The 17789-nt window shown below is 46.5% G+C and overlaps 1 protein-coding gene across 1 annotated transcript in view; it reads right to left on the minus strand.

The window, feature by feature from the left end:
- The window catches only part of RAB11FIP3 (RAB11 family interacting protein 3), a 182777-nt gene that overhangs the window by 73473 nt on the left and 91515 nt on the right, over nt 1-17789 (minus strand). The window contains exon 3 of the mRNA XM_054041483.1: nt 4836-4927. Coding sequence (XP_053897458.1) covers nt 4836-4927 — 92 coding nt within the window. The remainder of the gene's footprint in view (nt 1-4835; nt 4928-17789) is intronic.

Consider the following 17789-nt stretch of genomic DNA (forward strand, 5'->3'; position numbering starts at 1 on the left):
CAGCAGCAGCTGTGCTGAGGCAGAGTGGAGCTGGGGTGGGAACAGTCTGGAGTCAGGTGCGGTGAGCAACTGGGGAGAGCGAGGGGGCCCCTGGGCAGCAGGCCCAGTGCAGGGAGACGCCCCCAGCCAAGAGGCCTTGCAGGTCAGACTTGGAGGGGGATCGTAACCCTGACGGGGAGGGGGCAATACTGGGAAGAAGGGTCCTGCCACCTAGAGCCTGAGACCGTGTGGCCACTGCCAGAGCAAGCGTCCGACCCTCAGCATCCCTGCAGCACAGCCAGGGCCTGAGAAGGAGGCCTGGGACTTGTGAGGAACAGACTGAACTTCTCTTACATTCCAGAGATGCTGGTTATGATGCCCCCATGCCTCAGAGCGGGGTTATATGTTTTCTTTTAACCTTTCCCATTTTTCCTTATTTTTTTTAATTGATTGCGGTTTAATAAATTGTATTTGCTTTGAACTGTATGTAATCAGTGGGTCAGGGAAGCATCCAGTGCAGAGAGACCACCCCGCAGTGGGGACACCCTAGCCCAGGGGTGGGCAAACTTTTTGGCCTGAGGCCCACATCTGGGTATGGAAATTATATGGTGGGCCATGAATGCTCACGGTTCCCGGCCAATGGAAGCTGCGGGGCAGCGTGCGAAGCCCCCTGGCCGCCCCTACACATATCAGCCAGAGGGGGGACATGCCGCTGCTTCTGGGAGCCACATGGAGCGGGGCCAACCCCTGACCCTGCTTCCTGGCTGGCGTGCTGGAGTGGGGCAAGCCCAGGACCCTGCTCCCCGGTGGGAGCTCGAGGGCCGGATTAAAGCATCTGAAGGCTGGATGCGGCCCCAGGCCATAGTTTGCCCACCCCTGCCCTAAGTGACCATGCCAAGGCTGGGAGTCCAGCTCCCCAGGAATCCTGGGCCCAGCCTTGTTGGGGTTACAAGGACTCTGCCACACAGGAGAGCCCTCAAGGTCAGGCAGGCCTCTGGGTAAAGGAAGTGGGAGTGAGGACTCAGATCCTTTCACTAGCCCACTTCACCGGGGTAGTGTATAAGCTAGGAAAGTTCCCCACAATAGCGGAATCATTCCCCCACTTACATACAGAGGAAGAACTAGGAGAATGATGATATCATAAGTGTATAGAAGAACAACCTTATTAACAAAAAGGGAAGGAGTTTTTATTCAGACTATTTACAACTTTTATTTACACCTATTTAACCCAAACATTTGGGAATAAAGATTTTTTTTAAGGACTCAGTACTTCTTCCCCTTCGTCTAAGGGCAGGGAGCGTGCCCAATCCACATTTTTGTGATGCTCATTAAATCCTCCAGTAAAATTAGGGAAGTACAAAATAAGCAAGAGATTAAGATATATTTTAAAGAGTTTTCCTGACTCCTTTGTGAGCCAGAGTACCAAAAGAGGGAAATTTTATTCCTTTGCAGGTCACCTGTAAGTAGGGTGACCAGTCCCAATTTTATAGGGACAGTCCTGATTTTGGGGTCTTTTTCTTATATAGGCTCCTATTGCGCCCCCACCCCCGTCCCGATTTTTCACATTTGCTGTCTGGTCACCCTACCTGTAAGAAATTTCTTCTGAGACCAGATCTCTGACAACTGAGAAGGAGGGAAGCTAAATGTTACCCATCTCCCTTTGCCCTGCCTAAGGACATCACTGATTTTGAAAAGTGCTCACCTTCATCTAATCCACAGCCTAGAACCTCATGTACTCATTTACATGTTTGGGAACCTAAAGAGCCATCATCTTAAATGACAATTCTAACTGCATTGCCTTGCCCAGTTTATTAAAAAAAAAAAAAAAAAAAAAAAAGGCTGCGAAGTTGTTTGATTGCTGCAAACACATACTCAGGGAAATTCCAACAGGAGCCTGAAACAAGGTACTTTTCACTGGATCACCAGTGTTGGTATGCCTAAGGGAAATGTCTGGACTTTTGAAAGTTTGTGTCCTTTTTCCTTTTCTTCCCTCTTATCATCTTGAAAGAGGCTTTTGATTATGTCTGTTTGTTTTATACTGCCTTAGAAATTCTCTAGGGCATGTCCTCCATACAATTACAGAATGTTAATCCACAGTTCCTAGCTCAGATTAGCAGAACAACACAGTGCTAACAGATAACATCAAAGAAAGCTCACAGCACATTTGTTTGTGCCAGCACTCCTCGTTTACTTTTTCCCTAGTTTCTCCTCTAAACAGTCCAAGCTTTCCCTGGTACAGCACTGCAGGATGCGCAGAATAAGATGCCACACACCAGGGGCCTGTTGATCAGCTATATTAAAAGGGAAAAGAAAAAAAAGAAAAAAGAAAAAACACACGAGACACTCGTGTATTTTTACACTTGCAAGACTGAGCAATATCCTTCTATCATGCTCTCATTTGCAGAGGCTCTGTGAAATCCTTATAGCCTGGAAATTATTTCAGGTCATGCGTCAGACAACTATGGTGATTTTACCAAACACATTCAAAAACACATTGGGCTGGATATCAGCTGAAAACTACCCCAAATACAATTCCCCAAAAATGGATTCTCAGTTTTAAAAAGCAAGCTGCAGGTTTGCCGTTCATTTTCCTTCTATTTATGTTTTTATTCTGACAAGTAAGTGACTCTGAACTTCTCAGTATGAACTTGTTCCCAGAATAACAGGTTAATTGCAACATTCCCACACAGCCACTAGGAAGTGCCCTTGCTCTAATTTCCTTTCCCTTTAAAGACAGGCCCACCCCCACAATGGCTCGCAGTAGCTCCGTAGAGTGAGAAAGCGAAGATCATTAACTGTATGAGTGCAATGGAGCCATCAGTCAAATCCAGGGAGTGAACATTTAAAGTCTCTAGCTGGCTATTAGCACAGAAAAGGTTAGCAGCAGCTGCAACTCCCATTTAGCTTAGCCCAGTCAGCAGAGGTAAGAAGCATTTGTGATGCTGAACGAACTGGAAGAGGAATTTGAGAAAATGCATTTCCTACCCTGTCCCTCCAAGTATAAATTGGGGTTTCTAAGTCAAAAGGCTGCAGCCACCTTTCTAAAAACAGCGATGGTGTTTGTGAGGTTTATTCCAATACCCAAGAGAGCAAACAAAATGGTGAAGCGTACACTTGTATCTTCTCCTGCACAGAGTACAAGGCAAGACAATGAGGGCATTTTGCACATAAAGAGCCAGACTCCAAATAAATAACTTTACACTTAAAGAAAGCCTCCCAGTGGAAGAACTTAAGGCTCACACATTAACCAAGCCCCTGGTATTGTTCCCTTTCTACAGATGGGGAAACAGAAGTGATTCCTCCAAGGTTGGAGAGCAAGTATCCGTGGTTTTGGTGAAAAGCGGGAACCAGCCAACAAGCTATTTCAGTAAATGCCGCGGAAGTGGAAGAAGCAGAGGTTTAAAAATAGGAATGGTTTATTATGATTTTACTTTATACTAACCAGGGTCTTCAAAGTGACACGTGAAAGCCATATAAAACTTACGGTCTTGAAAGTACAGGGCAGCCAGTGGTTGCTTTTTAATGACAAAGGGCAGAACAAAGCTGATCAGTGTCAGGTGTATTGCCAGGGAACTCAAGAGAACAGTGCCTAGCCCTCTATCGAAGAAAATACAAGACCAAGAAAATGCATTCTGGGCTGAATATTTATTTGTGATCAAGCAATAGTAGGCATATTTCTATGTAAACACACAGCAGCCCTGAGACCCTGGCCTATCCAGTGGAGTCTCAATATTGCAAAGCTTGGAGTCTGCCATTCTGGACTGTTAAAGGCTTGGGCAGTCTGGTAGGCAAATGAGCAAGCACAGACACCTTATATAGGGGGTGCCATCGCAAGGCTTTGAGAGAAATACTGAATTATATTGGGAAACATTTAAAAAAACTGGAAAAACAATTAAACAACCCAGTGATCTGGGCCTTCATGGAAGCAGGAGAGTGTTTGCTCAGAGGGTAATTATGGTGGCCCTCCTGCTGCTGCTGTCTGCAACTGTCACCCGCCAACTGGGGAAGAACAAAAAGCCCACAATTAAAGCTGACAGGCATGTCCTGGTAACAGCAGCGTCATTTACAGAGGAGGAGAGCAAACAGCAAGAGACAAATTGAATGGCCTAATCCTTCCCAGTATGGAGGGCCAACGCGGAAGGGCATCATTTGCTTTTTGAAATGAAACATTCCATGTCAACAACAAAAATAAAAGGGGGTGGGGGGAAAAAAAAATCACACTGCCCTTTGCTCTGCCTTTAGCTGACAGCACAGCAATGAATGATGACATCTGAAATATTCTGTGTCGTCCTTCTGTTTAGAAACAGCCTCCAAGAGATTGGAGCAGAGAGACAGGCTTATGATGGGCGTATTTATAGTAAGTACTTCCTGGAACTGGGTTCATGCTCTCTGTTGCCACAACCCCCAGTGGCAAAACTAATGCAACCACAGCAACGTATCTTTGCCATGCTGCTAACATTCTTTTGCCACAAGGGGCATCACTCCCACAAGGAACACAACACACACTGGCAGCTTGTGTCCAGAGATGGAAAAACCTTATGAACATTCAATGCTATCATCAACTCTGAGCACCAAAGCAACATGCAGCAATGTCTGGCAGGCAGAAATGCTGATTCTAATACAAGGGTAAGGCAAAGGGATGCTATCAGACTTTTTACACAGGTGCTGTTTTCTATCAAGAACAGTGCTTGTGTTCAACACATCACCAGCTTTCAGAGACTCTGAGCACCACCCCCACTGAAGTTAACAGCAGCTGTGAGGGCTCAGCACCTCTACAAGGCAGACTGCCTATGTATTTCAAGTCCCAGACTACACACTCCCAGGTTTCATGCCCTTATTAGCTTACTTATACTTGCCTCAAACGTGACGAAGTCATCAAACTCATCAGGACAGACAGAAGGTTCCTCTTCATGGGTATACCCCATCTCATACAACTGGCTGTCAGAATCTGAAAGCACAGAAAAGAAAAAGTCAGCTGTTACTAGCGGGGAGAAAAGAGATCAGAAGTGGATTTGAACCCCAAAATGAAGAGCATGTCCCTGCGAGAGCCGGTAGTTGCGGGCCAGAGTTGAGAGAGGACTTACTTTTCAACAGAGAAGGATTTTTATGGAGGTGGGATTTTTAATTATTATTAAAGATCCCAGTTTGAGAGCAGCCAAAGTCACAGGATTAATCCAGTTAAAAAAGTGCTTCCTAACATTAGGTCCTTGGTGTCCCTCCGCACCTTGAAGGTGATTGGGATCTGGGTTCCTGTCTCCCCACAACATACTATGGCACAATTGCTGCCATCTCTCCTTTTCTGTGTGTTCTTTCTTCACTCTTTATTCTTCTGTGGTATTGTTGGTCACTAGCTTTTTTCACTGTTCTCCCCAGCAATGCCACCTCTTCCCACTTCCCCATTCTCCTACTCAGCAGAAGGCTACATGCTGCTGGGGGCAGGGGAATCCATCAGTTCTACACAAGACTGAACTGACTGCCATTGGACTGGTGAAGAGAACAGGCTGCTGCTGAGCCTGCAGCTCCATCAGGAGCCACCAAGACAGAAGAGCAGGGACAGAGGGTGGCTTTCAAGGGGCTTTACTTGAGCCACTTTACCCAAAACACAAGCATCTTGACATTAGAGTCGATCTGAGATCATAGAATTTTTCTCAGCCCCAATGCTCCCTTCTGCACAAGTCCTCCCCACCCCTCTGAGCAATACCTAGGACTCCTCCCACAGGTTGAGAAACACTGGGTTAAAGTAAAAAGCAACAGAGGGTCCTGTGGCACCTTTAAAGACTAACAGAAGTATTGGGAGCATAAGATTTCGTGGGTAAGAACCTCACTTCTTCAGATGCAAGTAATGGAAATTTCCAGAGGCAGGTATAAATCAGTATGGAGATAACGAGGTTAGTTCAATCAGGGAAGGTGAAGGGTTAAAGTAAGATACCCAATCGCATGGGCTCAAATTAAATGGTGGGAGCAGGATCACATCTCTTGAATTTACACATATCAAAGCTGTTTAACTTGGATGACATTAACCAGGGCAAGGAATCACTATAGACAATAGTGTTTTAGAGAAGCTGTCCAATGATGTACAAAGCGACAAAGAGTCCTGTGGCACCTTATAGACTAACAGACGTATTGGAGCATAAGCTTTCGTGGGTGAATACCTACTTCATCAGATGCATGGAGTGGAAAATGTGTATGTGCACAAGTTCAACATCTATCCAGAAAACGTTAATAAATAGCTTTTGCTATTAATAGATTTGACTTGTTATTAAGAGTAGGAGGCAGTATGGTCTATTATTATTATTTGTACAGAACACTGGACTGGAAGTCCAGTTCTGTCACTTACCTGCTGTGTAGGCATGATCAAATTACTCTTCCCCAGCCTCTTTTCCATTTCCCTTCCCATCCATTGACTTGGCTATTTAGAGTGAAAACTCTTCAGGACAGAGACTGTCCCAATCTCTATTGGGGCTTCTAGGCACTACTGTAACACAAATAATCACCACCTAAACAAGCTGCTTTCAGTCCATTCTAGGTCTGCAAATTGTTCTGCAATTTGAAAAGCCTGGAGAAAAGTGCTTTTACCCTAAGGGTGAAGAAAAAAGTGTCCTCACACAAGTGCCACCACCAAGCAATGTTTACCAGAATACTTCACTGCTATCATCAACAGGTCCTTTGAGAGCAGCAAAACGAAGGAGTGTGTCAGCAGTAACTGTGATGCACAGAAACTTGACTAGCAGCAGGAACTCAGTGGCCCAGGGGTGGGGAGACTGGGCTGAAACGTGCATACCTGGTTTAGCTAGCTTGCTATACTCATTACAAAGGAAGTGTACATTTACTTAATCCCCTCTTTCAAAGTGGGTTTTTTTAATTTTAAAAATAGGAGCAAACATCTCTTAAAAATAGGCCTGATTATTCCATGACTCCAGATCTCCTTCTACGGTTACCATATTTCAGGTTCCCAAAAAGAGGACACTGCCAGAGGGGTGGGGGTGCAGGGAGGAGCTGGAGAGGTGTGTGTAGTGGGAGAGGTATGAGGGGGCGGAGGGCACACCTGCAACAGCAGTGCTCACTGGAGGTGGGGGGCAGTGTTGCTCCCTGTCATGGTGGCAGGGCAGCTGGCACAGGCCCAGGATGCAGTGACAGCCGTAAGTTAGCACCTCCCTGCAGGACCTCCTCCCCAGGGCTGGGGGCTGGGTGGGCAGGATCCAGCAGTTGTGGCTGCAGGAGGATGGACCAATCAGCTGCAGAGGTAGGGCGGGACTAATCAGGAAGTAGACCAATCAGGGCTCTTTCTGAGCTGCAAAGACTGTTCTATAAAAATCCCAGACATTGCCTGATACTTGAAAAATCCGCCTGGACAGAGGATCAAAAAGAGGCTCTGTCCAGGAAAACCCAGACATCTGGTAACCCTGCCTTCACACCTATCTCCTCCCATCTCCTTTTTACTCTCCCTAACTCACCCAAAGCTAAGAGTTGCAGTAACCTTCCCTAAAACCCATCAATGTTGCCCTTTCAGTAAAATGGAACATTGTAACACACACACCCTGAATCCAAACTCTAGGAGTTAACTACTGTATAACTAACCTCTGGCTTGATGGATACCCTCACCTTATGTCTATGGACTGTAAAGCTATGCAATTTAGAGGAAGCCTACAACACATGGCATTCTGACAAAGCAGTCCTCCCTTAACCTGGATGTGTGGCTTTCAGTGGCGACACCATAAATCACAGTGAGGAACAAGATTGAACATGTTCTTTAGCAAGTGGTGTCTGATTATGTGCTCTACCGTACGAAAGTGGCAGGGTCATTCCTTCAACCGATGAAAAGGTGCTCCTGTGTGCAATTTACGTCTGTAATATCTCTTGGAGCTGCACAGGCCAAGTTCTCTTTTGCCAGCGGTTATAGTCTTTTGATTCTGCTTTGTAATCAAAGAGAGATTGTCACATACTCAGCCAGAGCTAGTCAGTATTCTAATAGTGAGACAACTAGCCAGCGTTCCTCCTCCTCCTATGCAAATAAAGTGGTCATGTAAAAAGGTACTTGAAGACTGTTTTCTTTACCCCATTTTTAGCCCCAACGTTATTTAAAAATTCAAAACCTTTTCCTATCAGAGATAGTTTCTCTCTCCGATTTTAGTTACTCGGCTCTATATGCAGCTTGCTTTAAACGATGCTGGACAAAGCACTTGAGAATCTCCAGTAGCAAGGAACTATCCTGAATTGGCAGGGGTGGGCACATAACCCAACAGAGTTCTTCCATCTCAACTTTCCATCATTCTAGGATTTCAAATTTTGAAAAAGACAACGTGGGCTCCTGACTTCTACAGCTGCGAAAACCCAAGGAAAGTGTTCTCATTCCCAACCACACGAGGCAGAGACAGGTTTCAGAGTAGCAGCCGTGTTAGTCTGTATCCGCAAAAAGAACAGGCACCTTAGAGACTAACAAATTTATTAGAGCATAAGCTTTCGTGGGCTACAGCCCACTTATTCGGATGCATATAGAATGGAACATATATTGAGGAGATATATATACACACACACATACAGAGAGCATGAACAGGTGGGAGTTGTCTTACCAACTCTGAGAGGCCAATTAAGTAAGAGGAAAAAAAACCTTTTGAAGTGATAATCAAGATAGTCCAGTACAGACAGTTTGATAAGAAGTGTGAGAATACTTACAAGGGGAGATAGATTCAATGTTTGGGAGACAGACCTGTCCTCGCTTACAGACAACCCCCCAACCTAAAGCAAATACTCACCAGCAACCACACATCACTGAACAAAAACACTGACCCAGGAACCTATCCTTGCAACAAAGCCCGATGCTAACTCTGTCCACATATCTATTCAAGTGACATCATCATAGGACCTAATCACATCAGCCATACCATCAGCGGCTCATTCACCTGCACATCTACCAATGTGATATATGCCATCATGTGCCAGCAATGCCCCTCTGCCATGTACATTGGCCAAACCGGACAGTCTCTACGCAAAATAATTTATGGACACAAATCTGACATCAGGAATCATAATACTCAAAAACCAGTGGGAGAACACTTTAACCTGTCTGGTCATTCAATGACAGACTTGCGGGTGGCTATTTTACAACAGAAAGCTTCAAAAATAGACTCCAATGAGAGACTGCTGAGCTGGAATTGATATGCAAACTAGATACAATCAATTTAGGATTGAATAAGGACTGGAAATGGCTGAGCCATTACAAACATTGAATCTATCTCCCCTTGTAAGTATTCTCACACTTCTTATCAAACTGTCTGTACTGGGCTATCTTGATTATCACTTCAAAAGGTTTTTCCCCCCCTCTTACTTAATTGGCCTCTCAGAGTTGGTAAGACAACTTACAGCTGTTCATGCTCTCTGTATGTGTGTATATATATCTCCTCAATATATGTTCTATTCTATATGCATCCGAAGAAGTGGGCTGTAGCCCATGAAAGCTTATGCTCCAACAAATGTTAGTCTCTAAGGTGCCACAAGTACTCCTGTTCTTTTTGAGGCAGAGACAGAGACAGTGACCTGAGAGAGTCTCAAAGATGAGCAGGGAGAAGGCTGATCTTTGTGGAGGAGTGAGCGAGCAGCCCTTCTAAAATATACTATTAATATTGACATCTCTAGGTGGATGAGGAGAGATCTCATCAGATGTGGACCTTATAATTCATGCCTCTGGATTATTGCAACATGTTCTAACTCAGGCTAGATTTGAAGAGTATTTGGAAGCTGCAGCTAGAGCATTTAGAGGTGGTCTGCACAGACTGCACATTGCACCCGTGCTCCACAGACTGTGCTGACTTCCAGTTAGTTTCCAGGTGCAATTCACGGTGAAAGTTTCAATTTCTAAAAGCCCTTTATGACTTCAGAGCCTCATCTCTATGTGGGTATCAAGAGAGTTAACAATATATGGAGTGCTGAGCTTACAGCGACCAGACCTGTGCCAAGTGGCTAGGAACTGGGTGGCTGCCAGCACTTTTACCACTGTATCATCTAGAATTGCTCTAAGCTGGGTCAGGCAACATGGTGGCCGAAATACTGAAGTCTGGTCTACAATACTGCTCCGACTACTGCTATCAGCAGAGGGGGAAAAAATTACAAGTCTAGAGTAAACAAAGCCTCAGCTCTTGATTCAAATGTACTCCTCTCCCCAGTCTAAGCACCTAGTGGCCCTCCATGCATGCTTCAAGGCAAAACTACTTATTCAGGTCCTTTCTGAGGGGGTACGCTGAAATAGGAGGATTTTAGGTCGGGGGAGGGGGCGGGCTGGATTAAGAGAGTCTGATGTTATATATGCACATCTTGAGTTGTTGATGGGAACCGTGCACAATTAAAATAAACAAAATCTCTGCTACACTCACCCTCTGTCATCATTCCAGTTAGCTCTAATGCTGTCTGATCCTACCCTTTGTGCTTGCTCAGTTACATGAAGGGACAGTGTCCAATACACTAGATCTTATTTAATTTTGTGGAGAATATGGATGCAAGTTGCCCCATCTGTTTGTGACTTGGTTATGCTGGAGAGGTCTCTCCGAATAGTCAGATATTCTATTCTTACTGTGATTTGTGCTTTGAAAATGTAGCACCACTAAAAAGAGCTTTGTAAGAAAAAAATGTATAGGTTTCTCAACAGCTGATTGCATACTTGCCATCGCTCCCTTCTACAGAAGCAATCGCTAGGAGTCAGGTTTGTTTCCACATGCCTCCAACTCAAGGCTACTTTCTCCACTAGCTGCAGAAAGCAGACAATGAAGACAAAAAAAAAAAACAGTGAACACCATGGGCGAGTTTTCTACTCAACTCATTATCTTTCCTCTTATGGCAGGTTCTTTCCCCAACCTTCCCCCCCCCCCCATATGGCGCTTTGTGTATACTAAGGGTTGCTATGGAGATCTCGCCTGCCTGTCCTCCAACACAATAGGCTGCATTAAGCTTTCAAATTCCTGTCCAAATGACAAGAAAAACAAAAGAACTACCTAGCTGATTATTAGGTGCTACAGACCCATGAACACTACCTTCACATGTACGTACAAACTCATGCATGAAGTCAGCACGGTATAGAAAACCTTGCCCAGGCTAGAATTGTTTCTGAAATGTTCCCACTATCACAACCAGCAGCACATCTTCACTAGCAGCAGCAGCAACGGTGGGAGTATTAGTGTAGAAAGGGCACTGGCATTAACCAGGATTTACACACAGTCGACTATGACACCAGGGACACCCATGCAAACTCTCACCTCCTCCCTGCCCTTTCTCATCTGCTCTCCACTAACTTTCCACATGGCCAAGTGACTCCATCCCATCTCTGATCTCCCTCACACCCACTCTCATCCTTCTTGCTCTCCTTTGGCTCTTTCCCCCCCACAGTACAAACATGCTTTAATCTCTGATTTATAGGAGGTGCCTTGACTCCACTTGCCCCTCCATCCACCCCCCTTCTCCCATTAGTTTCAGAGTTCACTGAACATGCCGTCTGGAGTTCTCTGCCTCTCCCAATCACTGTGGACAACACCACAATCATTGTCACTCAGAGCCATACCCTGGGTGTCATCTTCAACTCTGCCCTCATTAGATCACTATATGCAGGCTGTGTCTAAATCTTGCCATTTCTTTCTGCCTAACATCCCCCTGTCATAACTATAAAGGGAAGGGTGTAACAACTGTCCTGTGTACAATACTATAAAATCCCTCATGGCCAGAGACTCCAAAATCCTTTTCCCTGTAAAGGGTTAAGAAGCTCAGGTAACCTGGCTGGCATCTGACCCAAAGGACTAATAAGGGGACAAGATACTTTCAAATCTAGGGGGTGGGGGGGGGAGGCTTTTGTTTGTGCTCTTTGTTTGGGAGTTCGTTTGCTCTTGGGACTGAGAGGGACCAGACATCAATCCAGGTTCTCCACATCTTTCTAAACAAGTCTCTCCTATTTCAAACTTGTAAGTAAAAAGCCAGGCAAGGCGTCTTAGTTTTACTTTGTTTTCTCAACTTGTAAATGTACCTTTTTACTACAGTGTTTATCTTTGTTTGCTATACTTTGAACCTGAGGCTAGAGGGAGGTCCTCTGAGCTCTTTAAGTTTGATTACCCTGTAAAGTTATTTTCCATACTGATTTTACAGAGATGATTTTTACCTTTTTCTTTAATTAAAAGCCTTCTTTTTAAGAACCTGATTGATTTTTCCTTGTTTTTAGATCCAAGGGGGTTGGATCTGTATTCACCAGGAGTTGGTGGGAGGAAGGAGGGGAATGGTTAATTTCTCCTTGTTTTTAGATCCAAGGGGGTTGGATCTGTATTCACCAGGAGTTGGTGGGAGGAAGGAGGGGAATGGTTAATTTCTCCTTGTTTTAAGATCCAAGGGGTTTGGATCTGTATTCACCAGGGAATTGGTGAAAGGTTTCTCAAGGCTACCCAGGGAAGGGAATTAGTTTTTGAGAATGGTGGCAGCGGACCAGAACTAAGCTGGTAGTTAAGCTTAGAAGTCTTCATGCAGGCCCCCACATTTGTACCCTAAAGTTCAAAGTGGGGAAGCAGGCTTGACACCCCCAGATACAGCCTTTCCTATTTCATTCAGACTCGGCATCTCACATATCAGTTACAGCAACATGTTCTTCGCTGACTTTCACAAATCCCATCTTGCCCTGCTTGTATCCATTCAAAATGCCACTGCAACGATAATCTCTCTAGCTTCTCAATTTGAGTACATCACCCCTCTCTTTGCGTCCCTCCACTAGCTCCTTTTTCTATGTCACGTCCAACATAAGCTACTGGCCTTCACGTTCAAGGCCCCGCACTGCCTATCACCTCTCATACACTATCGAGATGCGACTCGCCTCTAATCAGCCATTGTTAAATAGTCAAACAATCACCTTTACACTTTCTCCCATACTGCCCTGCGTTCAGAGTGGGGGTTCCCCATGAACATCGACAAAGCTACCTCAGTGTCCTCTTTCAAATCCCTTCCTACCATGCTCCTTGCTATGATGCCCATAAAACAAACTTGACAATGGAGAGACCACTGCCTACCAGGCTGACCTCTATTTAGGGTGACCAGACGTCCCGATTTTTGCTTCTTTGTCCCGCATCCCGACTGATGTTTGGTCAGGACACTGGACAAAAAAGAAATGTTGCGCTCCGCCCCCCTTTCCCCCCATTGGCTCCCTCCCCAAATCCCTGCCCTGGCCCCGCCTCTTCCCCAACCACACAGCATTCCTCCTCCCTCCCAGGCTTGCAGCATGGCGGCACAAGCCTGGGAGGGAGGGGGTGGCGGTGGTACCTGGATCCTGGAGCTGGTGAGTCAGCTCCAGCACTTGGGCACCCGGCGGGCAAAGGGGGCTGGCAAGGGAGGGAGACGGGGGAGCTCAACTTTGAGCCCCCCACCGCGACAGAGGGCTCCTGCCCGGGCCGCTGCACCCGGGGCCGGGAGCGCAGCCTGGAGGCTGCTCCAGCCCTGCAGCCCGCCGGGTAGCGCGGTGGGTCTGGGCAGGGGCAGCGTGGAGCGGGCAGGGACCGGTTGGGCTGCGTGAGCCGAATCCCTGCTGCTGCCAGGGAGCCCTGCGCCTCTCCCTCCCGCTCGCGGCTGTGGCTCCTTCCCGGCGGGACGTGCCCCCCGGCCTGCCCCGGCCACATGCGGCACGCGTCCAGCTGCTCCTTCCCAGTGGGAGGGAGAGTAGGCGGGGGGGGACGCGCGCCGCATGTGGCCAGGGCGGCGGGAGGCGCATCCTGCCGGGAAGGAGCCGCAGCCGCGAGCAGGAGAGGCACAGGGCTCCCTGGCAGCAGTGGGGATTCGGCCCCTGCCGCCCTCCCAGCTCCTGCCTGCTCCGCGCTGCCCCCGCCCGGATCCACCGCATGCCGCATATGCCCGTGGCAGGCCGGGGGGCGGGAGGCTTCGCAGGGAGGGCAGCGCGTGGGGCCGGGGCCTGCTAATACCCCCGGCCCCTTTTAAATGCCTTTTTTTCCCCCTCCCCCCCCGTCCCGATATTTTGGACTGCTGATCTGGTCACCCTACCCATATTATCTCATTGGTTCCTTGTGCTCCCCTGCCTGTCTGTATGCCCCTATTGTGTCTCCTCTTACCCTTCAATTGTAAGCTCTTTCGGGCTAGGGCTTCTCTTTGTTCTGGGTTTATACAGCGCCCAGCATAATGGGGTCCTGCTCCATGACTGGGGCTCCTAGACACTACAGCGGTACAAGTTATAAACAGCATTGCCAGTGGCAGAGCTGGTACTAGAATGGTGAGAAACTCCCCCCACGAGTCTAGTACAGTCACAGAGGGAGCAGGATGAGCTAGTGTACTGTACAGAGCAGGGGGAGGTAGGACCTCCCCAAGTTCTAGCCGCAGCTCTGACAGTGAGGCCTGTGGCTTTGGACAAGTCATTGAAGCGCTCTGTGCCTCAGTTTCTCCATTTGTCAAATGGGAGCTAATTCACTGGGATGAAGTCAGGATAAGTGTTAATAAAGGGCGTTGTGAAAGCAGAAGTATTTCCTGAAAGGCTTGAATTATACTACAAAGCAAAACGTGGAGCTAGAATACAGGAAGTCATGAGCAGAGATGGCTCCTGAAATAAATTAAAAACTGGCTTAGGGACACACAGCAGAGGGTTTCAACCTAAGGAGGACATTCCATACTGGAGAGCAGCGAGGGCAGTGACAGGCAGGTCACTAGCAGAGCCAATTGTGTCTACTTCACTTCAGAATGACCTAGAAAAATAGATCCTTTCAAAAGTGTTTAAGTGAGTTGACAACACATACTGTACCTGGTGCCGGGAGCTAGTAAGCCAGCAATGATTTGAACAGTAAGGATTACGTAGAGAACTCGAATTATTCAATGTCAGGTAATGAGGCTGGGAACTTGCATGAACTGTAAGTGTAGAGAAGAGACCAGGAAAGAGACCTAGAGACCTTGTAAAAGAGTTTGGGGTGGGGTGGGACAGGGGACAAGAGGATGGGAGGAATCTTAACGTAAACCTCAGAAAGAAAGACTGAAGTATAGTTTAATTTAGACAGCAACTCCGCACCAAAGAAATGATGGACTGACGTTTAGGAGATTAACCTATTAAAAGCAGAGGGTTTTAAAAACAAGGTGGTGAAAATATGTAGTAAACACCAGAAACTGTCAGGGTCAGCAATAGCTAAGGACTATGAATCTGTCCAAGAGAGCAGAACCTATCTGTACAAGCAGTCCCTCCACAGAGGGGCAAGCCATTAGTTGGATTTTTTAGGTTAAAAAGATACAAGATAGCTGGATTGGTATTTCCAGAGGCATCGCTGCACCACATGCCTTTAATTTTAGTTCCAAATAGCCGTCCGTTCTTAATTGCAGGACAGAATTAGCACTGGCCTAATAGTCCTCCTGCTTCAGGGACAGCATGTCCTTTATAAAACGGATTCCTACTTCAGCAAGGGGAGACCTTCACTTTGCAGTGTCTTCTCCAGGTATAAATAGGTGGCACTGACTAGGGGCTGGAAGGGGTAGGGGAAAAGCCTTCCACCCTTTCCAAACTCTCCCCTCCCATTTCTTTATATCAACAGCAGCTTCGGATCCCACAAGGTGGGCAGCACTACGGTTCTTTCTACATTTCTACAGCTTCAAGTTCGACTCAATTCTTAAGCATACAAGGGCTAGGGGTCGGTCTCACACACACACACACACACACACTCTCTCTCTCTCTGCGCCTGTTAACATTGGTACTTCTGCTCTTGGCTTCCTGCGAGTCCCGCAAGAGGAGCCAGGAACAGATGAAGGAGTCGCTTGACCTCTCCCCAGGTTTGGAGAATTGCTCCCCCCGATTCGGGTGACCAGATGAGGGGAAGAAAATATCGGGACACATTGGGGGTGGGGGGGGGGGGGGAGGGGGAGGTGCCCGCTGGCTGAGCAAAAAAACCCAACCAAACAAAAAAGTGCTGCCGGCCAATATCGGGACAAAATGCGTCCCAATCGAAGATCGGTTGGGACGCGGGACAGACACCAAAATATCGGGACGTCTGGTCACCCTAACCCCAATCATGCTAGTACCCAGTAAGTGGGAGCTTGTGGGAGTTACACAGTGCTGCTGTGTGAGAAGTCTTAAGCCTCTCAGCTTGCACCACATGCACTGCAAGAAGGATGAAGGCATTTGGAGGGTGTGGGGGAAGTGCTACAGAGCAGGAGAACTGTGAATGGGGTACTCAACCTGGAATATGGTGAGGAGAAAGGGGAGATCAAGGAGCAGGAAGCCATGGAGAGGAGTTTGGAGGAGTGCGAGGTTAGAAAAAAGTAGAGTTGGATAGCTGGGGAGCAAAGATTACTAACAAAAACAGAATAAGGGGCTGGTGAAAGAACTAGACAGAAGTGGGGGCATGAAAAGGTCTCCAGCATGCTATAGACATGTATGTTCTCGCCCTTTAAGGGGAAGGCAACTCCTCTTTTCTACGCAGCTAGGATTGCATCTAAAGGGGAATCCACTTCTCTTCTTGTGATCCAGCCTCTAACTAACTATCTGGAGAGATCACATACTGACTCTGCCTAGGAGCAGGGAAGCTTTCTATACACTATACACTATGCAATATTACATCTAAAGCACTACATTTAAAGAACTATATAAAGATTGCAAAGTCAAGCAAATCAAAAGTTCGGAAGTGTCAGAATTAAAGTTTCCTGTGCACCCTTAATTTGGTCCCCTTGCATGAATGGTTCTGATGCAGGTCTTTAATTTCATGGCCACATGCTAATTTTTCCACAGGAAACCTGCCTCACTCAGTGCCTGGGTAGATGGTTATTCCATATTTTTTTTTATCCCCCTAATTCAATATTCTGGCTCAGGTCTTCTTAACATACACCATCTAAAACCCAGCAATGAACCAAAAAAGTATTCATTTCCTCATGAGCATTTCTATGGTGCTCTCCGTGACACAAATATTAATGAATTGATCTTCACAACACCCCCGAGATCAGATAGTATTACTGTCCCCATTTTACACCTGGGGAATGAAGACAGAGAGAGAGATTAAAGACAAAACTTACACAAGGATACACTAATTTGGGGTGTCCAGTTTGAAACACCTAGCTCCTGATTTTTCAGAGTACTCAGTATATTTAGAGCACTTTATATGTTCAAAGCACAGCTTCAATCAACCTCAGTAGTCAGTGCTCAAAACATCTACAAGTCTGAGCCCAAGTCTCATGTTGGGTACCGAGAAAAACAAGGAACATTTTGGATTTATCTCAGTTCAAGGGACTTGCCCAGCATCACATAGGAAGACCGTTGCAGAGGCAGGGATAGAATCAAATTCTCCAGGGTGGCATTAAACTTCCTTAATCAAGAGACCATCCTCTCTTCCTCCAATCCCGTGCCTCATTTGCTACACATCTTTCAACTTCTGCAACAAGCAATGCAGGTGTTCGACAGAGAACAGCCTCATTCCCTACACAAGCCTGATCAGTTCCCAGAATACCATCCCTCCTGTGCACTAATAAGGCAGGGGTACTGTGGGGGAAAAAATAGCATGTGATCACGTAATTAAAAATTGTACCCCAATAATGCATATGCATAATGGGGCTATATTAAGGCTGAAGGGGCAACCCTCATTCTTGTATGTCCTAACTTTGGAATGCTTGAATTTGCAGACTTAATAGTCTGTTGATGTAGGTTTTTTTAAAATGTAATTTCCCAATTTTGTTTTAAAAAATGAAAATCAGAAATTTATCATGTGAAACCATATTGATCTACAACTTGTGTCACAGCAGGATTCAGATCTTTACTGCCACATCACAGATCACTTGAACTAATGGAGTAACTGGCAGCAGTCAGCTGTGAACCACTCTGTGGATCA

The sequence above is a fragment of the Malaclemys terrapin genome, chromosome 10, assembly GCF_027887155.1.
Source record: "Malaclemys terrapin pileata isolate rMalTer1 chromosome 10, rMalTer1.hap1, whole genome shotgun sequence".
Taxonomy (NCBI): Eukaryota; Metazoa; Chordata; order Testudines; family Emydidae; genus Malaclemys; species Malaclemys terrapin.